General features: G+C 53.5%; 1 protein-coding gene across 1 annotated transcript; it reads right to left on the reverse strand.

Annotated features, from left to right (window-relative positions):
- On the reverse strand, positions 1-26,223 carry LCK (LCK proto-oncogene, Src family tyrosine kinase). Its single transcript, XM_002720629.5, has 13 exons — positions 26,068-26,223; positions 10,009-10,118; positions 9,644-9,725; positions 9,370-9,460; positions 9,089-9,187; positions 8,847-8,950; positions 8,407-8,556; positions 8,010-8,162; positions 7,740-7,919; positions 4,975-5,051; positions 4,729-4,882; positions 4,524-4,655; positions 1-634 (listed from the first exon to the last, which is right to left on the reverse strand). The coding sequence occupies exons 2-13, from the start codon at positions 10,111-10,113 to the stop codon at positions 432-434; spliced, it is 1,530 nt and encodes a 509-aa protein (XP_002720675.2). The 5' UTR covers positions 10,114-10,118; positions 26,068-26,223; the 3' UTR covers positions 1-431.
- Between the last annotated feature and the right edge of the window lie 688 nt (positions 26,224-26,911).

The raw sequence follows: 26,911 nt of genomic DNA on the forward strand, positions 1-26,911 counted from the left end.
TTGCATCACCTTCATCAACAGACATTTATTGAGCCCCTAACAGGTGCCAGGCACCGACAAGGAGCACACAGAGGTATTAGATAAGGTCCTAACCCTGAAGGAGCTTCTGGAGGGCTTGGGCAAAGACAAGTGGGCAGGCAGAAGCTGGTGTCAATCACAAGACTCTCTCCTGTCTCTGTGGTATCAGGAAGTAGGAGTGCTTAGAAAGACACACCTTGGACAGTGTCGAAGGCATCCATGCATAGGCTACACATGTACAAGACACATGTGCAAAACCCATGCAACTCGGGATGTATGTACAAGCACAAGATACATATGTGTTGCACGTGGGCAGGACTCATGTGCAGAGTCCATATATGCATAGGCCATGTGGTTTTGGCACAAGAACTCCATCTCCCCAAGCCAGGCTGGCATGAAGGGGAAGGGCCTTCTCAAGGCTGGGGCTGGTACTGGCCCTCTGTGGCCGTGAAGAAGTCCTCCAGCACGCTGCGCAGGTAGTCAAAGGTGGGCCGGTCCTCTGGGCGCTCTTTCCAGCACAGCTTCATGAGGTGGTACAGCTCCTCTGGGCAGTTCTCAGGGCGCACCATGCGGTAGCCCCGCTCCAGGTTCTGGATCACTTCAGGATTAGTCATCCCTGGAGGTTGATGGGAGAAAGGACATCAAGGCTTTAGAATTTCGAAGCCCACAGCCAAGGGTGATGTTTAGAACCTGTAACTGGCAGAGTCCGAGCACCAGTTCAAAAGGATTTTGGTCTTCTTCAATGGTAAAGCCATGCTGGCAGCACCTGCTGATGTCATTCACACCACCTGACTACCTAATACAGCTCAAACACTCAATTAGCACGCACATTTTAGCTGTGGGTCCATGGACAGCAACCTTACCTCTTTTTTAAATAAAAAAATGGGATTTGTTTATTTAATTGAAAGGCGGAGGGGAGGGGGAGAAACAGAGAGCGGGATCTTCCATCTGCTGGTTCACTTCCTAAATGCCCACAACACTCAGGGCTGGGCCAGGCCAAAACCAGGAGCTAGGAACTCCATCCTTCTCCCCAGGGTACTTGGGCCATTATCTGATGCCTCCCAGGTGCGTTAGCAGGAAGCTGGATTGGATATAGAGGAGCTGGGACTCAAAGTGGGACTCTGATTTGGGATGTGGGTATCCCAAGCAGTAGCTTAACCCACTGTGCCACAACGTGCTCCCCCCACATCTCCTGCCAACCTCATGTCTTTGGGCCTGAATTTCCTTATCTGGAACACAGAGTAAGCTGCTGCTCCTCCCTCCCAGAGTCATTATGATGGCTGAACGAGGTAGTGTGTATGAAGGCCCAGTTAGGCGCTGCTTCACCAAGGGAAATTGTGATTATGATGATGACAGGTAGGTCAGGACCCAGGGCAGGATGGGAGCCCACAGCCAGGAGAGTGGTGAGGTTTCTCCCACTCTGGGACCAGGCACATGAAATGTGAGTCAGGAAGACAGAAGGGCCCAGGCCCAGAGAAGCAGGCTCTGCCTGGGACTGAGAAGGATCACCAGGCCCCTCCATGACCCAGACCAAATAGTCTTTGGGTTGGTTCCCTCCTTTTGTGCTGGTCTTGTTCCCCCAGGCAGGCTTCTTGTCTCAGGAGAACTTCTCTGGAGGATTGCAAGGATGTAATTCCTTGTTTTCATTTCATTCTTTTTAAATGTTTGTTTATGTTCATCTACTTGAAAGGCAGAGGTTCAGAGGCAAAGAGATATCTTCCATCTGCTTGTTCACTCCACAAACGCCTGCAACAGGGGGCCGGCACCGTGGCAGGGTAGCCTAAGCCTCTGCCTGAAGCGCTGGCAACCCAAATGGGCACCATTTCATGTCCCAGCTGCTCCTCTTCCAATCCAGCGCCTTGCTCTGGCCTGGGGAAGCAGTGGAAGATGGTCCAAGTGCTTGAACCCCTGCACCCATGTGGAAGACCTGGAAGAAGCTCCTTGCTCTTGGCTTTGGATCAGCCCAGCTCCAGCCATTGTGGCCATTTGGGAAGTGAACCAGTGGATTGAAGACTTTTCGGTCTGTCTCTCCCTCTCTCTGTCTGTAACTCTACCTCTCAAATAATAAAGAAAATCCTTAAAAAATTAGGAAAGAAAGAAAAGAAAAGGAAAAGAAAGAAAGTGCTGTCCCTGGGACAGAGAGAAGCTTTAAAAATAAATAAATAAAATTTTAAAAAATGCCTGCAACAGCCAGAGCTGTGCCAGGCCAAAGCCAGGAGCCCAGAACTCTATTTGGGTCTCCCACATTGATGGTAGCAGTCCAAGCTCTTGAGCCATCAGCTGTGTCAGAAGTGAAGTCACTGGGACTCAAACTGGCACTCCAATATGGGACACAGGCCACATCGCCCACCCCGGTTCCCTATCTTAAAATTATCCATGTATCCTCTTGCATTTTCTTCACTCTCCTGAGAGAAGACTGTGACAAACAGATCTCAAAGGCCAAACCCTTATAGGGTCCCAGCAAAATACATACACTGAAGTTTGGCTCCTGCTAAGCTTGGGGCTAGACCTTTGTCAATACAGACTCCTCTTCCCCAGCCCTTGCCCTTGGATGGCTCCTATCTCTGGATTCCTCACATTTTAAAATCCAGGAAGTAGAAGACGTAAGCCAGGAAACCAAACACGAGAGTCAATGATGCCAACCATCAGCTAAACCCAGCTTGAAGATGGCCCAGCTTGCTTTGGACCAGGTAGTTGATTTTCCATTTGTTTGTTTCATTTGCAAGATCAGGGAGACAGAGAGACACAAACAGCCTCCCCATATGCTGGTTCATTTCCTCAAATGCCCACAATGGCCAGGGCTAGGCCAGGCCAAAGCTGGAAGCCAGGAACTCAATCCAGGTCTCCCAGTGGATGGCAGGGACCCATCCACTTGAGACATCACTGCTGCTCCCATTGTCCACAGTTAGTAAGCTGGAGTCAGGAACTGGAGCGGGACTTGAACCCAGGCACTCTCATGTGGGGCATAGGTGTCCTAACTAAAGGCTTAACTGGTAGGCCTAATGCCCATATGGTGTTTTTAAACAACTTGAGTCAATTACCAATATTTGGAAATGAGTAGCTTTTCCTAAAACTCCAAGTTTTGGTCTCTCTTGGAAACACAAAAGATCTGGTTTTCAGATGCCCCTACCATAAGTGACAGCCATCTGCTGGGGCAGATGCAAGTTCACTAAGGTCCCCATGTCTCCCCATTCTCCCAAACCCTAGTGCCACGTGTCAGTTGCCTTTGATCACGGGGCTTTCACTCTGCAGGAACAATGGAGGAGCAGCAGGGGGCCTTGGCAGGACCTCTGGTGTGTGGTTCTAGCTCCAGCACTGCCTCCGGACTCTGATGGGACAAAGCCACGGTCCTTCAACCTCTCACCTGACCCCACAGAGCCTTCCTAGGAGCAAAGTTCTGTTCACATTGCTCTGAGATGTGCGAAGCCTCTGCAAATCCAGCCACTGGGCTCCATGACCTCCCTACTCCTGTTTGTGTGTTCAATTTCCCTTCCTCAGAGTTCCCAAGCCAATTCCTTTCAAAACCTTCCATCTCTGTCCAGGCTGAATGCAGGGAGGTGGGGAGGGGGGAAGCATTTCAGGGGAGGGCGATTGGCTGTTTACACATCTCTCTTCCTCTTTAGAAGGCAAACGGAAGTCAGTGTTCAGTGAGCACCTCCTATGAGCCAGGCTTTTTACAAATAATCGCTTGTTTTTCAGGAAACTGAGGCTCACAGAGGTGAAGTGACGGCCCAAAGTGATGATTAATAATAGCTCAGCATGGGCCAGTCACTACAGTGATCTCACACTTAACAGATGGGAACAGGAGGGGTGATCTAGGACAGGCATTTGACACAACAGTCAAGTGTGGCCACTTGGGGTAGCTGCATCCCCCATACTGGAGTGCCTGGGTTTGAATCCCTGGCTCCACTGCCAATTCTAGCTTCCTGCACATACACATTCTGAGAGACAGCAGGTGACGGCTCAAGTAGTTGGGTTCCTGCCATTCACACAGAAGACCTGGATTGAATGCCATCTCCTGCCTTCAGTCTGGTTCAGTCTCAGGTATGAGGGCATTTGGGGAGTGAACCAGCAGATAAGAGATTTCTATCTAACTATGTCTGTCTGCCTTTCAAATAAACAAAATAAATAATTAAAAATTTATTTTAAAAAAGAGAAGGAATGGTCTGATCAAAACCAAAAAGAAAGTTAGCATCAGTTGCAGATCTGGTAATAAAAGACAAGCCTCTTGCCTTCCAAACCAGATCCACTTCCACCATACCAGGCTGCCTGTGCCAGAACTAGAGAGAAGAGCTGGGGTTCTAGAAGGGAGAGATTCAGAGACAGAGATGCAGGCTGGCCCCGGGAGATGTGGCATCTGTTAGGGAGGTTGGAGACAACCCTGAGAAGACAGAGGAGAAGCAACCAGAGAGTTTCAGGTTCTGAGCCTGGGAGGAAGCGAGTGGGAAGACATGGATTTGCTGGCCTTCCCCATCGCCCCTTTCAGTCCTGTCTTTGGTGCTGACCTGGGTAAGGGATGCGGCCATGAGTGACGATCTCCGTCAGCAGGATCCCAAAGGACCACACATCTGACTTGATGGTGAATGTCCCATAGTTAATGGCTTCTGGTGCTGTCCACTTAATAGGAAACTTGGCTCCTAGGGAGAAACAAAATGTGTGTGCTTAGCCAGAAGGTACAGGCCCCAGACCTCCCTCACGCCCCACACCTACCTTCCCTGGCTGTGTATTCATTGTCCTCAATGAGGCGCGCTAGGCCAAAGTCTGCAATCTTGCAGCTCAGGGTGTCAGAAACCAGGATGTTGGCAGCCCGCAGGTCCCGGTGGATATAATTCCGCTCTTCAATGAATGCCATGCCCTCTGCAATCTGCAGGCCAGGTACAGGTCAGTACTCCTGGGCCTGACAGCTTCACCCCACTGGCCTGTGCCCAACGCCCAGGCCCTCTTTAGCCTCCTTACTTGGGCTGCCATGTCCAAGAGTTTGTTGATGGTCAATTTGATGCCTGTAGGGGTCTTGAGAAAATCCACTAAGCTCCCTGTAGGCAGAAGCAAGAGTTGCTGAGCCAAGTTGCCCTAGGGGGAGGCCCTCAGACCCTTGTCCCCCAGCTGGGGGTCTAGATGGATGAGTAAGGAGTGCAAATGGAGAAGCTTGTTCAAGGTGAGAGGCCCAGGAACATGAGGGGCTTTTTCAGGGGACAAGGTGGGGGCCCTGTTGGAGGGGACTGTAGGTTTCTCATCACCATGAGGGTATAGAGTCATTCAAAGTCCTGCGTGGTCCACATTTGCAGCTTCTCCTTCCGCTACCGGCCTCTTTCACTCCACCCATCAACGACAACTTTGAGATCCTTCACACAGACCACTGGGCTCACCTCTTTCTTTCATATCTGCCTGCTAAAATTTCTTTCTTTCTTTTTTTTATGTACAGAGTTAAGTTACAGAGAGGCAGAGGCAGAGAGAGAGGTCTTCCATCCACTGGGTCACTGCCCAAATGGCAGCAATGAAGCCAGGAGCCAGGAGCTTCTTCCAGGTCTCCCACACGGGTACAAGGGCCCAGTCACTTGGCCATCTTCTGCTGTTTTCCCAGGCCATAGCAGAGAGCTGGATCAGAAGAGAAGCTGGGACTCGAACTGTGCCCATATGAGATGCTGGCACTGCAGGCAGTGGCTTTACCAGCAAAGCCACAGCACTGGGCCCTGAAATTTCTACTTTCCTTTCTTCTTCTTCTTTTTTTTTTTTTTTTTTTTTTTTTTTTTTTTTTTTTTTTTTACAGGCAGAGTGGACAGTGAGAGAGAGAGACAAAGAGAAAGGTCTTCCTTTGCCGTTGGTTCACCCTCCAATGGCTTCCGCGGCCGGCGCGCTGCGGCCAGCGCACCGCGCTAATCCGATGGCAGGAGCCAGGAGCCAGGTGCTTTTCCTGGTCTCCCATGGGGTGCAGGGCCCAAGCACCTGGGCCATCCTCCACTGCACTCCCTGGCCACAGCAGAGAGCTGGCCTGGAAGAGGGGCAACCGGGACAGAATCCGGCGCCCCGACCGGGACTAGAACCCGGTGTGCCGGCGCCGCTAGGTGGAGGATTAGCCTAGTGAGCCGCGGTGCCGGCCCCCTTTCTTCTTCTAACCCAGTTGGGCCACCCTTCCTGAAAGTCTCTCTGGACGCCAGCAGGCACCACAAATTGCAGCATCATCTGCCTTCCCATGCACACTGGAACTTTTCCATGACTTGAGCTCTGGTTTTCTCAGTGCCAATTACTAAAATCGGGCTTTCCAGGGCTGGTGCTGAGGTGTAGCAGATGAAGTGTCTGCCTGCGGCACCAGCATCCCATATGGGCGCCAGTTCGTGTCCTGGCTACTCCTCTTCTCATCCAGCTCTCTGCTTATGGTCTGGCAAAGCAGTGGGAGATAACTCACGTGCTTGGGCTCCTGCACTCATATGGGAGACCTGGAAGACGCTCCTGGCTCCTGGCTTCAGATCGGCCCAGCTCTGGCCATTGCGGCCATGTGGGGAGTGAACCAGCGGATGCAAGACCTTTCTCCCTGTCTGAGTGGGCTGCATACGTTGGGTGGGGTGTGGCAGGAAGGACACTCTTTGGTGGGGGGGGGGGTGACTGGGAGAAGACCAGGATAGGAGTTGCTGGAACACAGTCAGTGACCACTGGCCCTTTCCAAGTGATTAAAACTCTGTGTGCGAATGACAACGAGCACGTGCCCCAGTGCGAGTGGCGTGCTGAAGCAGTCATCAGAGATGCAGGCCTCACCCAGCCCCAGCACATGCAGGGACACACGCTGCCATTCCTCCTCGGTCGGTGGCAGACAGTGCTCATCAACCCCCACGCTCACCTCCAGTGAGCCCGAGACTCCTTCGCAAGCCTTCGCTCCAAAGCTGGCGTACCTAAGATCTAGGTGACTTCCACGACCCATGAGCCAATGAAGAGTTTGCTTCCCTTCATGAAAGAGGGGCAGACCTTGTGTTCCCAAAGAAGCAGAGCCGGGTCCCTGCCTGAGCTGCTAACACGGAGCAGGCACTGTGCTAAGGGCTCTCCGTAATTCACCTTCGTAGCCTCCCAAAGACTGTGAGGAAGTGACCCCTGTCCTGGTCCCACCGTTTTACAGATGTGGAAACCGCGACAGAGAGGACTGACGTGATTAGTGCAAAGCCATCCAGGGCTCTAACCCAGGCTCCCGAGCCTTTAAGGAACACCCGGTGTGACTTCTGGGCCAGCCCGTTTAAACTTCTGCTTTATTCCTTAGGATAACTGTGCGCTAGATGCGGTACAGGGACGTGGCCTGTGTCACACAGCAAGTCAGTGGGAGCAAAGCTGAGCCTAGGAGCTGCTCCCTGTCTTTTTCGGACTCTTATGCTATTCCACAGCAGAGCTACTGAAGTAGGAGCTCACCCAAAACTGAAAAAGAGCCATTTGGGACAGAACCACCACCACCCTCCCAACTCTCAGAGGTGGGAGACAGAAACGGGGTCAGGGACCCACTTCACTCTGGGATCAAGGCAGAGCTTTGAATCAGGGGGGATGCTGTTCCAGAGCCTGCCACCTTGCGCGGGGGGCTTCCACAGAGGCCCCAACGACAGCTCGCCCCACCCCTGGAGCTGAGTCTTGGGAGCCCCCGGAAAGGCCTCTAGCTCTGGGCGGGAGGAAACAGCGTCTCCCCACCCTCCAGCAGGGTCCCAGGGGCCAGCGGTGTTCCCCAGCGAGCATGCGCGGCGGCCGCCCACCGTTTTCCATGTATTCCGTGATGATGTAGATGGGCTCCTGGGTGACCACCGCGTAGAGCCGGACCAGCCGCTGGTGCTGCAGCTGCTTCATGAGGTTGGCCTCGGCCAGGAAGGCGTCGGGGGACATGCTGCCCTGCTTCAGGCTCTTCACCGCCACCTTTGTGTGCCCGTTGTAATAGCCTGAGCCGGGGGCCAGGGTAGTCAAGGTCGCGGGACCGCAGCAGACGCCCCCGCCCCGCCCCCCAGGCCGTGCCGGAGCGCCGCACTCACCCATCCACACCTCCCCGAACTGTCCGGCCCCGAGCCGCTCCACCAGCTTCAGCGTCTCCCTGGGAACCTCCCATTCGTCCTCCCACCAAGGCTTCTGGGGCTTCTGGGTCTGGCAGGGGCGGCTCAGCCGCGTGCACAGCCCGTCCGGAGCACCTGCGGGGACGCGGGCAAGGGCCAGCATGGCAGAGGCCGTCGGAGGGCAGGGCTGGGAGGCCCCGGAGCCTCCACGTCCCCACCCAGGGGAAATGAGCTGTCACCGACATCTGGGACTGTGGCCGGGTACCACACTGCAGCCACTGCGGGGAACGAAGTACACCGGCAGACGCAGGAGGGCGCCCCTAGGGGGAAGCAGGGGAAACAGGCTGCCAGCGCACAGGTGAGGGGTCCTGCTGCTCACTGGTGTAATGGCGGACCAGCTCGTGCAGGCCTGGAAAAGTGATGCGAGGGGAGATGTAGAAGCCGCCGTTGTCCAGGTTACGGATCTTGTAATGTTTCACCACCTCTCCCTGGTTCTGGTCGAAATCCCGCACCGACAGTGAAAATGATCCTGGATGAATGAATGCACGAACCGAAGAGAAGGAACTGGAGATCAGGAGGGATGGCTTCCTGCCAGGCGCGCCCACACCTTCGCGCTCCGCAGCTCCCGCCTGCGGCCGCGCCTACCGAGCCCACACCCACTGGGCCCCGCCCACCGAGCAAGCCCGCGCCCGAGGGCCCCGCCCACCGAGGCCCGCCTCCTGAAGCCCCGCCCACCGAGCCCCACCAGGCGGGGCCACGCCCACCGAGCGAGCCCGCGCCCGAGGGCCCCGCCCACCAAGATTCCGCCCTCCCGCTCACCCGCGGTGCTCTCGCTCTCCCGGATCAGGAAGGAGCCGTGTGTGTTCCCGGGCGCCAGGAGCTGCCGCTCTGCGTCCTTGCGGCTTAGGTTCTTGAAGAACCAGCTGCGCAGGGCACAAGCGAAGCCCGTCGGGAGTTGGTCCGTTCTTCCTCCATCTCCCTAAGGATTCGCCGCCACCCCAGGGTCCCTGACCTCTTCCAGGGTCCCTAGAACTGCTCCCACCCCTCCCATCCCCACTCACGGTTCGGGCTCCAGGCTGTTCGCTTTGGCCACGAAGTTGAAGGGGATGAAGCCTTCCTGGCCTGTGGTCAGGGACTGCGCCTTCCACCACTCCCCGTTCCTGTGCCACAGAGGCTATCAGCGCGGCCAGCCATGGACTCGCTGGAGACCCTTCTCACGACCCCCAGTCGCGCCGGGCCAGCGCCCCGGAGCTTCCCAAGGACGCCCACCCGGACCCAGTCAGGGGTCCACAGGAGGGATCCCCGCCCTTGCAGGATGTGTGGGTGGGGAGGGGGCACTCACTGCTCCAGGATACGGAGCTGTTCACCCTTCTCGAAGCCCAGGTCTCCGTCGTGAGAGGGCTCATAGCTGTGCAGGGCGATAACCAGGTTGTCTGTAAAGACAAGGGGGCTGGAGGCAGTGGCCTGGGACAGGCAGGGAGTAGGTACCGGAGTTCTGGAGTCACAGGGCAGGGGACAAGGAAGAGAGGGGCGGGACAGGGCAGAGGTGGGTGGGGAGGACTAGGGAGCCAAGGATCCACAGGTCTTATCTTCTAGGCCCCGCTGGTTTCCGTTACCTTGCAGTGGGGATGCCGGAGGGTTTGAACCTTCATAGGTGACCAGTGGGTCCCGAACCTCAGAGCCGTTCCGGATGGGCAGCTGTGGGGTGGGGGTAAGAGGGCAGAAGGCCGGGTCAGCCTCTGACTGCCTCCCCCTGCCTTGCTCGCCTCTGCTTCTCCAGTCTGGCACGGTCTCGCCCCTGAACTGGACAACCGCTTGCCTTGTGACCTTCGAAGAGTCCCTTCCCCTCTCTGGACCCCTCTGTTTCCGCATCCAGGCAGGGCCACCCTCTGATTTACAGGACCGACAATGGTGGTCCGTTTCTCCCTCTGCTGTGTGCTCCTCCCAACTCCCTCACCGCGGCCCCTGCCTGGCCTCTTACCGTGGCCTTGCCTTCCAGTGGGACTATGGGGTAGTGGCAGTTCTCACACACGTCGATGTTTTCCATCCAGTCATCTTCAGGGTTTGAGCTGCAGCTACAGCCCATGGTCCCTGGGAGAATGGAGAGGGGGTTGACAGGGCTCCCCCAGCGTCAGGCATTTCCCCAGGACCGTGAGATGCTCAGCTCCTGGGCCCCCATCCATCAGCTACAGAAAAGCTGAGACGGGGGACCCTCGCTCCTGACTGGGGGGGAGCCCCAGGGGCCACACGGAACAGCACGCACCCGAGGCTCCCCAGGCTGAGCCAGAGGCCCCGCCCTCCCACCTGGGATGGGCAAACTGCCACAGGCACCTTTGTTAGTCTAGTTACCCACTTCCTCCCTCTGCCGTTGGGGGACTACCTCCTGGAGATCACACAAACTCCCCGGAGCCCTGGGGGAGCCCTGGGTCCCCTACCACCCCCACCTCAAATACAATTGCCCTTGCAGGCAAGGAAGCTGAGCCTCTCTCCGCTCTCTCCCCGGTGTTGACAGGCAGGCCCTGCTTCCCCACACACCCACGCGGTCAGCCTCACAGAGTTCCTACACGAAAACCCTTCAGGGGCCCTGTTGGCCATAACTTGTTTTGTTTGTTTGCCTGTTACAGCAGTGGAAACTTTTGTCAGTTGAAAGCAAGCAGAACACCACAAATAAAGCCGGTCAGAGCCAGCGGATCTTCCTGCGGCAGGGCAGCGTGGCGGCCCCACTCCAAGGCCCCTAGGAGCCCTCAGGCCGCACCTTCCCTGCTCCTGAGAACCGCTTGGAAAACCCCAGGCCCTGCAGTGGGCGTGTGGAGAGATGGCTAAGCTGTTGCGTGGCACACTCGCTTCCCATATCAGAGTGCCTGGGTTCGAGTCCTGGCCCCACCGTCCACTCTAGCTTCCTGCTAATGTGCACCCTGGGAGACAGCAGATGACTCAGGCACCTGGGTCCCTGTCACTCACGTTGGGAGACCTGGATCGAGTTCCTGGCTCCTGGCTTCAGCCTGCCCAAGCCCTGGCTGTTGCAGGCATTTGGGGAATGAACCAGCAGGTGGAAGATCTCTTTGTGTCTCTCTCTGCCTCTGTCTCTTTTCCCCTATCTGCATCTTTTTTATAAATAAAATAATTTTTTTTTTGACAGGCAGAGTTAGACAGTGAGAGAGAGAGAGCAGAGAGAGGTCTTCCTTCCATTGGTTCACCCCCCAAATGGCAGCTACAGCTGGCCCCGTGTGCCAATCTGAAGCCAGGAGCCTGGTACTTCCTCCTGGTCTCCCATGCGGGTGCAGGGCCCAAGCACCTGGGCCATCCTCCACTGCCCTCCCGGGCCACAGCAGAGAGCTGGACTGGAAGAGGAGCAACCGGGACAGAATCCGACGCCCTGACCAGGACTAGAACCCGGAGTGCCAGTGCCGCAGGCAGAGTATTAGCCTAGTGAGCCATGGCGCTGGCAAAATTTTAAAAACTAGTCCTCAAAGTTTAATTTACTATGTATGCAAGACCCTTTAATACCAAGACCAAATCCACCTTCTCAGTTTGTTCTGCTATACACACACACACACACACGTCCTGTGTTCTGAACTACTCTTGCCTTTCCCAAATACCCAATGCTTCTTTCTTTCTCTCTCTCTTTCCTTCCTTCTTTCTTTCTTTAAAGACATATTTATTTATTTGAAAGTCAGAGTTACAGAAAGGAGAGGCAGATCCTCCATCTGCTGGTTCACTCCCCAGATGGCCACAACAACCAAAGCCAGGAGCCAGGAGCCCCATCCAGGTCTCCCGTGAGGGTGTAGGGGCCACAGCACTTGGGCCAGCTTTCCTGCTTTTCGCAGGCCATCAGCAGGGAGCTTGTTGGGAAGTGGAGCAGCCAGGACCTAAACCGGTGCCCATATGGGAGGCGGCGCTGCAAGGGGCAGCTTTACCTGCCACTGCCACAATGCCTCCCCCACCCCCGCTGCAATCTTTGTTCGAGTGCTGGTACCTTTGGTTCTGCTTGCCTTGGAATGCTCGGTTGTCTTCCTGCTGAATTCTAATTGGACCCTCCAGGTTCTCCCGGCCCTTGGCCTACTCTGTGAGGCCTTGCCCGGCTCTGCATTCTCCACTCGCCCCAGGCTCCTGTAAATCCTCAGACCACAGTCCTCAACTTGGGCCCTGAGTTCCATATGACTCGTTGATGGGTCAGCCCCACCCCTTAGATGAGGCTGGGTGGGGACTCACTTGCCTGAAAGCCCCCCCCCCCATACACATTCATCAATGCCAGTTGGCATGTGGAGGGTTAAACTCACAAAGGTCTTAGAAGCCATCCAGCGGCTGGCGCCGCGGCACACTAGGCTAATCCTCCACCTTGTGGCGCCGGCACACCAGGTTCTAGTCCCAGTCGCCAGCCGCGGCGGCCATTGGAGGGTGAACCAACGGCAAAGGAAGACCTTTCTCTCTGTCTCTCTCTCTCTCACTGTCCACTCTGCCTGTCAAAAAAAAAAAAAAAAAAAAAAAAAAAGCCATCCAGCCTAACATCTGTTTTTATTTGAGCAACCCTAGGCCAGAGAGGCCTGCCTAAGGTCACACAACCTGTGTGGGGAGAGCAGAACCGGAGCTGCTAACCCGTCCAGGATCTAAGTGGAGGGAGGGAGCGCTGGAAGTTTCTGGTCAGCGAGAATCAGGAGATAGGCCCAGAGTTGGAGAGACTGAAGTTCAAATGCCTGCTCTGACACTGTGCTGTTTGCCGAAACCCTTCTTCCTGAGCCTCACTTTCCTCTTCTTTCAAATGGGATCGTCCCCTTCTAATGAGCATCCATAAATGTTAGCTTGGTTAACAGCTCCTTCTGCCTTAGCAGTCCCTGATGGAGGGGGTGGGGGATGAACTGGCAAAAAACCTCTGAGAGCCTCCACGGGGCCCAGAAGTCACGGAGTGCATCTTCCCCGGGCGTGAGTGTGGCTTGACCTTATTCATGTAAATTCAACAGTGTGAGTCCAATGTGGAGGGAAGTGCAAAATGTGCATGGAATTTCAAGCTAAATAAATAGACGCCCCCAACGAGGGGCCTGCATTTGGCACGGCAGATAAGATGCCTGCACCCCACACGCAAGTGCCTGGGTTAGAGTCCCTCCTCCCCTTTGGACTCTGGCTCCCTGCAATGCACACCCTGGGGGGACTTGACGGAGCTCCTGACTCCTCGCTTCGGCGTGGCCTAGTTTTGGCTGTCGTGCGGGCATCTGGGGAGTGAATCCGTGGATGAAGGTTCTCTCTCTCTCTCTCTCTCGTTTTCTTCCTTTCATTCAAGTAAATAAATAAATCTAAGAGAGAGAGACTGTCAAGGGCAGCATCGTGTGCCCCCTCACTGTTTGGAGTTCCAGGGCAGGGGCCAGATAGATCTTTCACAAACCGGGCTAGGCCAGACCCACTCATCTAAGGCTGCAAATGACTTTCTGACTGCTAATTTTATTATGGCTAGGAAGTGACTAGCAATAAAAGCCCCCAGAGAGGACTAATAGGCACCCGGAAACAACCTGAGATGTGCTGAGCCGTCTTGTTAGGTAGTGAGCATCCTGTTGTTCGAGATACTCACACAGGCCCTGGGAAACCACAAGCTGGTTATGTCGGGGCGGTAATGCCAGCGTCAGAGGGGACATGGACTTAGGTCCATAAGGCTCCTTCCACACTTCATGTTTTTGGAGGCCTTAGGAAAAGGCAAGAGAAAGATGTGGAAAGTTTGGAATCACAAAGAGGGGATGTCGGAGCTGGCACTGTGGCACAGCGGCCTAAACTGCCACGTGCAGTGCCAGCATTCCATGTCAAAGCGCTGGTTCAAGGCCCTAGCTGCTCCACCTCTGATCCAGCTCCCTGATCATGCGCATGTCTGGAGAGGCAGTGGAAGACGGCCCAAGTGCGTGGGCCCCTGTCACCCAGGTGAGAAGCCAGGATGGAGTTCCTGGCTCCTGGCTTCAGCCTAGCCCAGATCTGGCTGTTGTGACCATTTGGGGAGTACATCAACACATGGAAGATTGCTCTCTTTTTCCGTCTCTCCATCTCTCTTTGTTGCTCTGCCTTTCAAGTAAATAAATAAATAAATCTTAAAATTAAAAAAAAACAATAAAGACAGGATGTGGTGCGAGTATTGTGGTGCAACGGGTTAAGTCACTGACTGAGCCGCTGGCATCCTGTATCAGGACCACAAGCTCAAGTCCAGCTGCTCCACTTCTGACCCAGCTCCCTGTTAATGCACCTGGGAAAGCAGCAGCAGATGGCCCGAGTACGTGAGCCCCTGCACTCACACGGGAGACCCTAATGGAGTTCCTGGCCCCTGGCTTTGGCCTGGCCCAGCCCTGGCTGTTGCAGCCACTTGGGAAGTGAACCAGTGGATGGAAGATCTTTCTTTCTGTCTATCTGTCTGTCTCCCTCATTCTACATTTCAAACAAATAAAATAAAATCTTTATTTTTGAACGTGTGTATACTTAATAAAACACAGGCAGCAGAGACAAGACAGGATTGGAAGCAGCAAATGGCTGCTTGGGATCTGGGAAGAAGGCGTGGAGGCTCACTGGGATGAAACAACTTAGAGGCGCTGCTCAGGTGGGTGGGAAGAGCAGGGCAGACATGAGGTTCGAATTTGGGGTGGAGGGGGAATAGCCGTATTTAACAAGAGCCCCGGAGGAGAGAATAAACCAAAGTCTCTAAAACACATGAAGAAGGAGGATGAACTGCGGTGCAGTCCTAAGGAAAGGCCAACACAGAATGAGTCCAGACTCCGGCGTCAGGTGTGGAGGGAGAAGGAGCCACAGGGACCCAATAGAAGGTATAGGGAGGGCCGGCTCTTGGGCTGAATCTGGGACCCACAGAAAGGATATCGCTCTCTTTTTTATATATAGGATTTATCTATTTATTTGAAAGGCAGAGTTACAGAGAGAGAGGGAGAGACAGAGGTCTTCCATGCTCTGGTTCACTCCCCAAATGGCCGCAACTGCCGGGGCAGGGCCAGGCCGAAGCCAGGAGCCAGGAGCTTCTTCTGGGTCTCCTACATGGGTGCAGGGGCCCAAGTACTTGGGCCATCCTCCGAAGCTTTCCCAGGGCAGCTGCTGGTTGGGAAGGGGAGCGGCTGGGACTTGAATCAGCCCCTATATGGGATGCTGGCGTGCAGGCGGCGGCTTTACCTACCACACCACAATGCCAAGCTGGAAAGGGCGTCTCTTAAGACTAAAGCCAAAAGTGAGAAAAGGCCAGGCCCTGTTAAATTTAGCTGAATGCTGTTAACTCTGCGGAGCGTCAGGCCCCCGCTGAACCTTCTATGGCTTGCTCTGCACTCCTGGAGGCCTCCGGCTGCACTTAGCAAATCTCCCCTCAACAAGCGTGTGAGCTTTGGAGTGTGGGGCCTGGAAGCAATCAAAAGCCCCCAAGATCTGGCAATGCCAGAAGTTATTTTGGCCAGCTGTGTGCCCACAAGCTCCCAGGAGACCCCAGGACTGTGTTGCAGGCCATTGAGTTAATTCAGTATATCAAAACTCTGAAGAGAAATTGTACTATGATAGGTTTCTTAGTTTGACACATTGTTTTATAGTTTCTTCAATGCATCCTTGGCTAAGTATCTGTTAAAATTTTAGCTGGAAAACAAGAAAATTAATTCTAAACAAGGTACAGCATCAGGTGTTTTTGGTGTAGCAGTTAAGATACCTGCCTCTGTTGAAGTACCTGGGTTCAAATCCCAGGTCTGCTTCTCATTCTAGCTTCCCGTAAATATGTATCCTGAGAGGTAACAATTGGTGGCTCAAGTACTTGCATCCATCACCCAGGTGGGAGGACCAGATTAAGTTCCAGGCTCCTAGCTTCAGCCTGGCCCAGCCCCACTGCTATGGGTATTTGAGTGAACCAGGGGAAGAAAAATCCCTCTCTGTCTGCTGCTCTCGGTCTCTCTTTGTTTCTGCCTGTCTCTCTCCTCCTCTCAGTCCCTCTTTCAAATGAAGTAAATTTTTAAAAAATTAAGAAAGTGAGCAGGCTGACGCTGTGGCTCACTAGGCTAATCCTCCACCTGCCGCGCCGGCACACCGGGTTCTAGTCCCGGTCAGGGTGCCGGATTCTGTCCCGGTTGCCCCTCTTCCAGTCCAGCTCTCTGCTGTGGCCCGGGAGTGCAGTGGAGGATGGCCCAAGTACTTGGGCCCTGCACCCCATGAGAGACCAGGATAAGTACCTGGCTCCTGGCTTCGGATCAGCGCGGTGCGCCGGCTGCAGCGTGCCAGCCGCAGCGGCCATTGGAAGGTGAACCAATGGTAAAAGGAAGACCTTTCTCTCCGTCTCTCTCTCTCTCTCACTGTCCACTCTGCCAGGAAGGAAGGAAGGAAGGAAGGAAGGAAGGAAGGAAGGAAGGAAGGAAGGAAGGAAGAGAGAGCAGCACATTGGGCAGCCATCTGTGACACGAGCATCCCACATCAATGCTAATTGGAGTCCCGGTGCTCCATGTCCAATCCAGCTCCCTGATAATGGCTAGGAAAGCAGCAGCAGATGGCCCAAGTACCTGGGTCCTTGCCACACACATGGGAGGTGCAAATGAAATCCCGGGTTCCTGGCTTTGGTCTGGCCCAGCCCTGGCCATTGTAGCCATTTGGGAAGTAAACCAATATATGGAAGATTTCTCTCTCTCTCTCTCTCTCTCTCTCTCTCTCTCTCCTCTGTCTTTCAAAGAAATAAAATTAAAATTTTTTAACATTAAAGGAAATACCATTGTTTAGTAGGCAAAAACATCACAATCATGAGATCTGTAGAGGGAGGAGGGAATGGCAAACAAATCCAAAGCAGAGGAGAGTTAGGGAGCACTAATGCAATCCTCCAGGGGTTTTAAAGATGGGGCATCTGGGAGATCAGAGAAGTTATTTTCCCAATAACACACAGAAAGTTCTTGGCAGAAGCAAAGTTCAAATAAGCTTCCTAAATCTTGTGATCAAGGGACTCCTCTCGCCTCTCTCTCCCTGGGAAGTACAAAGGGGTTGGAGTGATCCTGAGAGGCTACGGAGAGACCAACGCAGCCAGGCAGATGGTCAGGGTGGGAGCCAGTCCCCATCTAGAAGCTGACCGTTGCCAGCACCGCCGCTCAACAGGCTAATCCTCCACCTTGTGGCGCCGGCACACCCGGTTCTAGTCCCGGTCGGGGCGCCGGATTCTGTCCCGGTTGCCCCTCTTCCAGGCCAGCTCTCTGCTGTGGCCCGGGAAGGCAGTGGAGGATGGCCCAAGTGCTTGGGCCCTGCACCCACATGGGAGACCAGGAGAAGCACCTGGCTCCTGCCTTTGGATCAGCGCGGTGCGCCGGCCACAGTGGCCATTGGAGGGTGAACCAACGGCAAAGGAAGACCTTTCTCTCTGTCTCTCTCTCTCACTGTCCACTTTCCCTGAAAAAAAAAAAAAAAAAAAAAAAGCCAACCGTTGAGCTGTTACTAAAGGCTTTTCTCCACAAGACTGTTGTCTGTCTGCCTGGAATGCATGTTCTGCATGTGCACAACCCTGTATGGACGCCGGAATTCAGTGCATAGGGAAGTACCTGTGAGCACTGTGCTGGTGTGTGCACATCTGTGGGCTTGCACCAGTCTGTGTGTGCACAGGGATGTGTAGCACGCCAGGGCTCTGTAGAGTTAGGTAACTGGGAGGTCCTATGTGCACACATCAGTTTATTAAAAATGTGTATCTCATCTTTTCAGCCTGAATTTGAAAAAAAAAAAAAAAAAAAAAAAAAGCCAGGCAGCTGAAATGGCCGAGCCAGGCTAATAACAGAGGTCAGGAAAAATAGTCACAATTAAAGCTTAACATGAATTTCTCATTGTCTGAAAGAAAGGAGGAGGAGAACACAGATCCCAGAGATCCAGAGCTCTCAGAACCAATAGGAAAGCAGCTTCTGGGATGAATGAAACAGGACATTCTCTTCTCCCAACTCAGAAATCCAAGGTGAGAATTTTGTAGATTTTTTAAAGACCACCTCTCAGTCAGATAGATGCCCCTGGTCCACAGAGCACTTTGTACTAATTATAAAGGGATCACCCCTCCTTGGAATTTCAAGCTTGGAGAGTAGACTGAGAGCTGGATTTTAGTGCCTACTCCCACCACTTATTTTTTTTCCCAAAGATTTATTTAGTGGGGCTGGAGTTGTGGGGTAGCTGATTAAACTACCACCTGCTACACCGGCATCCCATATGAGCACCAGTTTGGTCCCAGATGATTCAGCTCCTTGCTAATGGCCTGGGAAAGCAGTGAAGGATGGCTAAAGTGCTTGGGCCCCTGTCACCTAAGAGGGAGACCCAGAATGAAGCTCCTGGCTTCAGCCTGACCCAGCCCCAGCCGTTGCAGCCATCTACTGGTTCACTCCCCAAACGATGTCTGGGGCTGGGCCAGGCTGAAGTCAGGAATTAGGAATTCCATCTGGGTTTTCCATGTGGGCGGCAGGAGCCCAAGTGCTTGGGCCATCATCCACTGCTTTCCTAGACACATTAACGGGGGGCTGGAGTAGAAGCAGAGCAGCTGAGACGGAACCGGTGTTTCAGTATGGGATGCTGGCATTGCAGGCAGCAGCTTAACCTGCTGTGCTATAACGCCAGCACTATTCACCCCCTTTAAAAAAATAACCGATTTATTTACTTCCTTGAAAGGCAAGATGAGAGAGAAGGAGTTCCTATGTGCTGGTTCATTCCCCAAACGCCTACAGTAGCCAGGGCTGGACCAGGCCAAAGACAGGAGCCAGGAACTTTATCCAGGTCTCCCCCATGGGTGGCAGGGACTTAAGTACTTAGACCATCACCTGCTGCCTCCCAGGGTGCATTAGCAGGGAGCAGATTGAAAGTGGAACAGCGGGGACTCCAAGTGGCACTGAAATATGGCATGTAGGCATCCCGAGCCAGGACTTAATCCACGGAGTCTCAGTGCCCACCCCTGCTCTCCCTTTCTTGTCTTTCTCCACAGTACCCAACCTGCTCAGCACACACAGTGGCCCTGTTCAAATGGCATGTGATTGATTTTTTAAAATCCCTGGGGCCGGCGCTGTGGCATAGTAGGTTAAGCCTCTGCCTGCAGCGCCAGCATCCTATATAGGCGCTGGTTTGAGTTCTAGCTGCTCCACTTTCAATTTCGCTCCCTGCTAACAGCCTGAGAAAGTGGTGGAAGATGGCCCAAGTCCTTGAGCCCCTGCACCCGCATGGGGAACCCGGGGGAGACTACTGGATCCTGGCTTTGGATCAGCCCAGTTCTGGGCGCTGTGGCCATTTGGGGAGCGAGTGAACAAGCGGATGGAAGACCTCTCTCTCTCCCTGTCTGTAACTCTGCCTCTCAAATAAATACATAAATCTTAAATAGGTAAATAAATACATTAAAAAATCTCAGGCTATGGGAAACTCATGTACTAGATTTTCTAATCTCAGGATTGTTAAGAAATCATATCATGATGAGTTAGATTCTGGCAGAGTCATTTTTATCAGCTCCACAGACAGTACGCTGTCTGGCAGGGCCTAGAATCTATTTTGTCCTTTAAAAAAAAAAAAAAAAGCAAGCTAGCAACAATTTTCCTCCCCTAACCATAGACATACTGATTTATTGAATAGTCTGTTAGTTGTGTGCCAGATTCTTGCATGAGTTGCTTGGGCCAATTCTTTACATTGAAAATAGACAGGTTAAGACTATGTACTCTGGTCCACTTTGTAGCGAAATCTGTCAGAAATTATTTAAGGGGCCGGCGTTGTGGCGCAGTGGACTAAGCCACCAATTGCCACTCCGGCATCCCATTGGAGTGCTGGTACAAATTCCAGCTGCTCTACTTTCTAGTCAGCTCAGGATGGCACAAGTCCTTGGGCCCCTGCATCTGTGTCAAAGACCAGGATGGAGTTCCAAGCTCCTGGCTTCAGCCTGGCCCACCTCTAGCCTCTGTGGCCATTTGGGGAGTGAACCTGCAGATGGAAGAGCTCTCTGTCTCTCCCTCTCTCTTTGTCACTCTACCTTTCAAATTAAAAAAAAAAAATTCTTTAAAGAAAAAAATCATTTAAAACACTCTTTTGGTCTTTGCCTCTGGCTAAGATTTGGTTATCTGCAAAGGCACATGTTCGATAAGAGCATAGCTGTGGTGTCCACACAGGCTCTTCACCATAATGCTCATAAATCAGGGTTAGCAGGCATGGGACATAATTCCTGGTGGATAAATCAGGGATGTGAAAAAAAATCAGGGATGTGTCTTGGGTTGCCTCTTTTTTCTCTCTCTCTCTCTCTCTCTTTTTTTTTTTTTTTTTTTTTTAATATTCTTATTTGAAAGGCAGAACAACTGAGAGAGAGGAAGATCTTCTATCCACTAGTTCACTATCCAAGTGCCCCTAACAGCCATGGCTGGACCAGGCCACAGACAGGAGCCAGGAACTTCATCCAGGCTCCCCACATGCGTGGCAGCAACTCAAGTACTTACTTGACCATCATCTGCTGCCTCCCAGGGTGCATTAGCAGGGAGCCAGATTGGAAGTGGAACAGCCAGGACTCAAATCACACTCTGATATGCCTACCCCTTCCTCCTTTTTCATATGTTCCTTCCTGATAAAAAAGTTCAAGTGAACTTGCCTCTTAGCACAGAGGACAAGAAAAGTCTTTTTTTTAGATGCAAACAACATGGATTAATTTTCATAGATTGGGAGTGGCTTGAACACAGAACTGAGACTGCTGGTTGATTATTGTCACACATAGGCTGGAGAGTCCAGACTCTAAATGGTATTTTAGCATAACTCCTCCAGGCAGGAACATGCATTGTGCTTAAAAATTTCTTTTAGTGAGTCCCTTGTCCTGGGTACCTCTGTGTGTGTTTTGCGTCATGAGAGTTTAATTAGGATGGAATCTTACTCACTGCTTAACAGTCCACACTGCTTCCTGAATGTTCGTGTCTTGGTAACCCATGTTCAAACCCAAGGCTTCCCCATTGCTCACTGGCAGAGGGCCTCTGGGCTGGTTACTAGAACTCCCTGAGCCTTCCTCAGTTCCATTTTCTTCAAAATGGGAGTAAAAATAGGACCCACAGGGGGGCATTTAGCCTACAAGTTCAGGTGCTGGTTAAGATGGCCAAGTCCAAAATATATATGTTTATAGATATGATACATCATACACACACACACACACACACACACACACACACAAGAGATGCCCAAGTCCCACACAGGGGTCCCTGGCTCCTGACTCCAGCTTCCTGCCACATCCTGGGAAGCAGCAGCGATCTCTCAGTCACTGGTTTCCTAGCACCCTCTCGGGAGACCTGGATTGTGTTTCTGACTCCCGGTTTAGGCCCTGGTCCAGCCCCAGCCATTGTAAGCATTTGGGGAGTAAACCAGTGAATGGGAACACTTTCTCTCTCCCCAGTCTCTTGTCTCTTAGATAAATGGGACCCACATCTAGGGCTATTATGAGCATCATATGTAATATGTAGTAAAATGCTCAACGTGGTGCTTGGAACATAACAAGGACTAAGTAAGTGGGAATAATTGGCCTTTCATTATACCAGACTTAAACATCTTCCAGCCAAAAATGATCAACAGTTTTTATTTTTCTTCATGGTTTTTAGCACTTCCACAGACCACTTTTTCTCCTTTAATATGGAAACATCACCACCATAAATGGAAATCCAAGATCAGGGCCATAAATAGAAGTCACACATCCCTGCACATTAGAATAATCACAGACATTAACATTTGTAAAGATTCACCCATTGTCCCTTAAAATCCCTCATATCCCTGAGAGGCAACCAGGCCCCGTTTTGGGAAAGTCTGCACCGTGAGAGAGAACTCCGGACTCAGGCCTCTGTTGTAGAATTAGAGGAGCCCCAGCTTTCTTAATGGGCCAGTCTATTCACAAAAATGTAAAGGTCCGCAGGAGCTGCAGATGGAGTTCCGGGCTCCTGGCTTCAGCTTGGCCCAGCCCTGGTTGTGGGGGGGCATTTTGTTAAAGATTTCATTATTTATTTATTTGAAAGGCAGAGGGGGAGAAAGAAAGATCTTCCGTATGCTGGTTTACTACCCAGATGGCCTCAATGGGCTGCTGCCCACCGAACCCGGAATCTGGAGCTGCAACAGCCCCTGTCGTGGGCATTTGGAAAGTAGACAAGCAGATCAAAGACTCGTTCTCTCTGTCTCTCTCTCTCTCTTATTCTCTGATTTTCAAACAAATAAATAAATAGTTTTTAAGAGATTTTTAAAAATCTTGGACTGACGTTGCAGCGCAGTTGGGAAAGATACCACGTGTGATGCCAGCGTCCCACGTGAGAGTGCAGATTTGAGTCCCAGCTCCTCTGGTTCCAATCCAGCTCCCTGCTAAGGTGCCTGGGAAGACAGCAGAAGATGGCCCAAATGCTTGGGCCTCTGCCACCCACATAGGAGACCTGGACGATGTTTCTGGATCCTGGCTTTAAGCATGGACCAGCCTGGACCATTGCAGCCATCTGGGGAGTGAACCAGCAGATGAAAAATCTCTCTCTCTCAGTCTCTCCCACTCTGGCACTCTGCCTTTCAAATAGTCAATAAATAATATACCATACGGGTACCTGCTATGAGGCAGGCTCTGACACAGAGCTGAGGACACACAGCTGAGCAGAGAGGTCCCCACCGCTTGGCTCTGCCCCGTGTGGCAGACGGGTCCCCTCCAGCGGCTCTCTGCACTTTGCAGGGAGCTGTCCTGCCTCTCCGTAGCTGGCTGAGCAGTAACATCTGTGACTCTCAACAACACAGCCACACAAAACAGCAATACTTTCCAGGAAGCAGCATCTCAAAATTACCTCCATTTCCCATTGACCAAGCTAATATTTAGCTAAAACCATTAAAAAAGGATGAGGTCATAGTAAGATATCCCAGAGAACAAAACACAGAGGAGACGTCCATTTGCATCTGAATCTGTGTATATGGAGGGTTCTCTTACTCCTTCATTTGCATTGCTTCATGTAATCCTATGAAGTAGGTGCTATTATCCCCACTTTACAGATGCGAAACCCGAGGGCCAAACCCAGTAACGTGATTCGCCTGAGCCCTCATAATAAACCAATGAGTGATGGAGCTGAACCTGGTCTGTCTGGCTCCGGAGACTCAGGTTCCTAACAGCTCCGCTTCTCAGGGCCACACAAAGGGACATCTGCAATGGCGCACACGAAGCCGGCCTCGGTGAGCACGTCTCCGCAGTGGGAGTGGAGGGGGCTGGCTGTATTTTGGGTACTTCTTTATATGCCTCTGTGCCGTTTGAGTTTTTCAAAATAGCCGTGTGCTAATTTTATAATTGCAAAAAAAAAAAAAAAAAAAAAAAAAAAAAAGCAAAAGCAACAAACCCACCACCAACACAAAAACTCTGCCAAGAGACACCATCGTTTGAGGAGTTCTCAACTCCCCAGGCTGCCCTGCCCTGCCCCTCCTGTCCTTGTCTCCAGTGGGGTGGCCATGGAATACGGGACATGGGAACAAAAGGTTCTGGGACACCTTGAGTCTGAGCAGATGGCTCAGGCTGTGCTCCAGGGAGACTTCCAGAGATTTGCTGGGTTAGGGCTGCTCTGGATATGCGCAGGGGACAGCGTGTAGCTGAGGCCAGTAGGTTGGGCTCTGAGCCCTCACTTTCCAGGTGCCTTGGTGCCAGCCTTGGAAACACAGCTCAGGTGCTTTGCGGCCAACACCAGGGTTGTTCGTCTGAGGCCAGATTCCTGGTTGGTGTCTTGGTCCTGCAAGCCCCCATCCCCAACACACCAGTAGCCCAGAATTGTTGTGGCTGCAGTGAGCTTGACCTTGAAGCTGTCTACTGGAGGATGTGCATGAATTTGTAGGACCCAGGGCTGGCGCTGTGGCGCAGTGGGTTAAAGCCCTGGCCTACAGCACTGGCATCCCATATGGGTGCCAGTTTGAGTCCCGGCTGCTCCACTTCCAATTCAGCTCCCTGCTAATGCATCTGAGAAAGCAGTAGAAGACGGCCCAAGTCCTTGGGTTCCTGCACCCACATGGGAGACCCGGAAGAAGCTCCTGGCTCCTGGCTCTAGGCTCCAGGATTCGGATCAAGCTCAGCTCTGGTCTTGCGGCCATTGGAGAGTGAACCACTGGATGGAAGACGTCTCTCTACCTCTCTGTGTAACTCTTTCAAATAAATAATTTTTTTTAGAATTTTTGTAGGGCCCAGCTTGTGTCGTCTGTGTCATCCCTGCCCTGCGGCTGACATACCTGCACAGATGCGTTTTCCTACAATGGTCAGGGTGAGAGGGCATGGGTGTGCGCGCGTGTGTGTGTCTAGGTGAGGGACCTGTTGCCAAGGGAAACTCTGGCAACTCAGAACCCGGCCTGCCTGGGTTCTCACACCCTGTACAGGAAGCAAGCAAAGCCACACTGCAAAGGTGAGGGAACGGGCGGTGCACGGTGCTGCCAAGGCCCCATTAGGCGCGTTCTGGACACGGGCAGTCCTGCTTGTGGTGCACCATCTTCAGGAGGCCAGGAATGCCTACCCTTCCCAAAACACCTGCTCCGCCCCTCCCGGCCACAGCTCCCCAGCAGCACTGCACGGGGAGGGGCTTCTGTGGCCGTTTTACCGAGAGGCAAACTGAAGTTCAGAGGGGTGAGCTCACAAGGAAATGGCAGAACCGGAATTGTACTCAGGTCTGCCTGACCCCAAACTGCATGATCTTCACACCACACCACACCCAGGGGCTCCCCTACCTTCGGCCTTGCTCTGAGGTCCCTACCCCCACAGTCCGCAAGGAACAGGACTCAGGGACCACAGCCTTGGCTTCACCTCCTAGGTGCTCTCCAGAAGGGGCTTTTGTCCTCAGAACTCCCAGAAGCTTTTCAGCCCCCTGGAGGGAAGCCTCCTCCTCCATTCCCCCACCCCAGCCCCTTGGGCCCCTCAGACTGTTCTCTGCTCCTCTCCACTTGGCCCTTTCTTTCTTGGAGAAGAGCCTTTGACCTTGAGCCCCCAAGACCCTGTCTGAGCCAGCTGTCGGGTGGAGGGGACAGTGTGTGCCTGTCCAGTGGCGGATGGGCACCCCCCCCAGCACCCTGGGGAGAGCTAGTGGGCTCCCCAGCCCCAGCCCCCACAAGAGGCCACAGGCCTTGTAGCTGGAGACAGGCAAGGACAGACTAACAGGGCGGAAAGTTTGTGTCAGGAGAAGTTCCAGTGAGGCAGGGAAGCCTGGAAAGTCGGCTGGGGTGGGGGCTGCCCCCCAGATCTGCAAGCTCAAAGTTAGAGAGTAAGGGGGTGGCAGGCAGCTGAGGGTGCCTCCCTGGGTCTCCACCTCCCTGGAGTTTGCAGCAGGAATCGGCAAGACCCCCTGCCCCTGCCCCTGCCCCTGCCCCTGCCCCTGACGCCGGGGCTGCAGCAGGAAGAGGCCAGCACGCTGTGACCCTTGGCAAGGGCAGGCATGGTCCCTTTCCAGCTGTGAGGTCAGAAGTCCCTTGCTCCGGGTCGCTACACTCCGTCTGGATAAAAATAGTCCTTCCTCTTCCCTCTCCAGCCTCATCTGTCGCCTCAAGCTTCCCAGAGTCTGACGGAACCAGTGCCCCGGAGATTTCATCCCAGATGACCAGTCTCCCCTCGCTGTCCCCTGCCCCCACGCAGAGGCCCCGTTCCGTCCAGCTATGACAGTCGCCAAGGCCAGCATCTCTTCTCTGAGCCCTAGGCACCTCCTCTCTCCCTTCTCTCTCTTTCAGGAAATTCTTTCTTCTGAGGTCTGTCCCAGGAACTAAAAGAATTCATAGGGTCGCCTGCTCCATCGTGGGAGGTGCAGGGTCCCAGCCTAGACTCTGCCACTGCTTTGCTGACGGTCTGTGGGCAGCTGTCTGGCCCTCTCTGGGTGCCTGGAGCCTCATCCTCACAGGACAAAATGCCGGCCTGGATGGCTCCCAAAGGGCTTAGTGAGTCCTGATGTCCGCGCAGCGGATCTGCCAGCAGCATGCCCCAGGGAGGTGGGGCCGAGACAAGAGCCCCTGGCCCAAGCCCCTGCCTGACCTCCTGCAGGCTCTTCTCTCCCAGTCTGAAAGAGTGCTGCATCCGTGCAGGGCCTGGCCCCCCGCACTGCCAGGCCTCCCGGTTCCCCGCGCTCCTTACCTGCCCAGCCTGGGAGCCCCCTGGCCCCATTCACATGGTCCTCCCAGCCTGGCCCGGCCGCCCAGCTGCGGCAGCAGCTCCCCTCGCTGCCGTCCTCGCCGCCACCACCTGCCGCCCCGCGCCCACGTTCCACCCTGACTTCCTGCCTCCTCCTGAGGCCTTCACAGCCAACCGGGCCCCAGCAGCCCAACCACAAGCCTCCAACACCCCAAGCTTCCTGCCACCATGGCTCCCTACCCCTCCACCCTGGGGGTCTCAGACATCTCAAGACCAGGCCCTGCTCACTCTGTAGTGGCACTTGGAGGTTTAAAGTTGCGGGGAGGGGCCGGCGCCGCGGCATTCCAGGGGAAGAACAGCTTGTGTCCTGACTGCCCATTAGAGTCCTGAAGCCTCATTTCTGATCCAGTACATGATGGCCACCCACGTGGGAGACCAGGGTGGAGTTCCTGGTTCCTTGTTCCTGGCTTCAGCCTGACCCAGCCATTTGGGGAGGGTACCAGTGGATGGATGATCTGTGTGTGTGTGTGTGACAAAAAAAAAAAAAAAAAAAAAAAAAAACCACAAAAAACAAGCCACTCTAAAATATGGCATTTGAAAAAAATTAAGCCGAGGTAGGGGTATTTGAAGGACCCACCCTCCTGCTCTCCAGGGTGCACATGGGCTGGAGGGTCAAGGGCAGCCTTTGACCCCACTGAACAGGAGGCAAGCAGCCTGAGTGACCTTTTGGCTTCAATCAGACAGCAAACGTAACATCACAGACTCAGCAGAGGCAACATCCCGCCAGGGTTAGAAAGAAGACCACACATGTCATGGTCGCACGCCGGGCCCCAGTGGCTGCTACAGG

The sequence above is a fragment of the Oryctolagus cuniculus genome, chromosome 7, assembly GCF_964237555.1.
Source record: "Oryctolagus cuniculus chromosome 7, mOryCun1.1, whole genome shotgun sequence".
NCBI lineage: Eukaryota > Metazoa > Chordata > Mammalia > Lagomorpha > Leporidae > Oryctolagus > Oryctolagus cuniculus.

Excerpts from the sequence above, each read along its gene's own strand:
- LCK (XM_002720629.5), bottom strand. The coding sequence starts at position 10,113 with ATGGGCTGTAGCTGCAGCTCAAACCCTGAAGATGACTGGATGGAAAAC. Across the intron at positions 8,163-8,406 it reads GCTGGTCCGCCATTACACCA|GTGCTCCGGACGGGCTGTGC; the intron begins GTGAGCAGCAGG and ends GCGTCCCCGCAG. Across the intron at positions 4,656-4,728 it reads TGAATACACAGCCAGGGAAG|GAGCCAAGTTTCCTATTAAG; the intron begins GTAGGTGTGGGG and ends GTTTCTCCCTAG.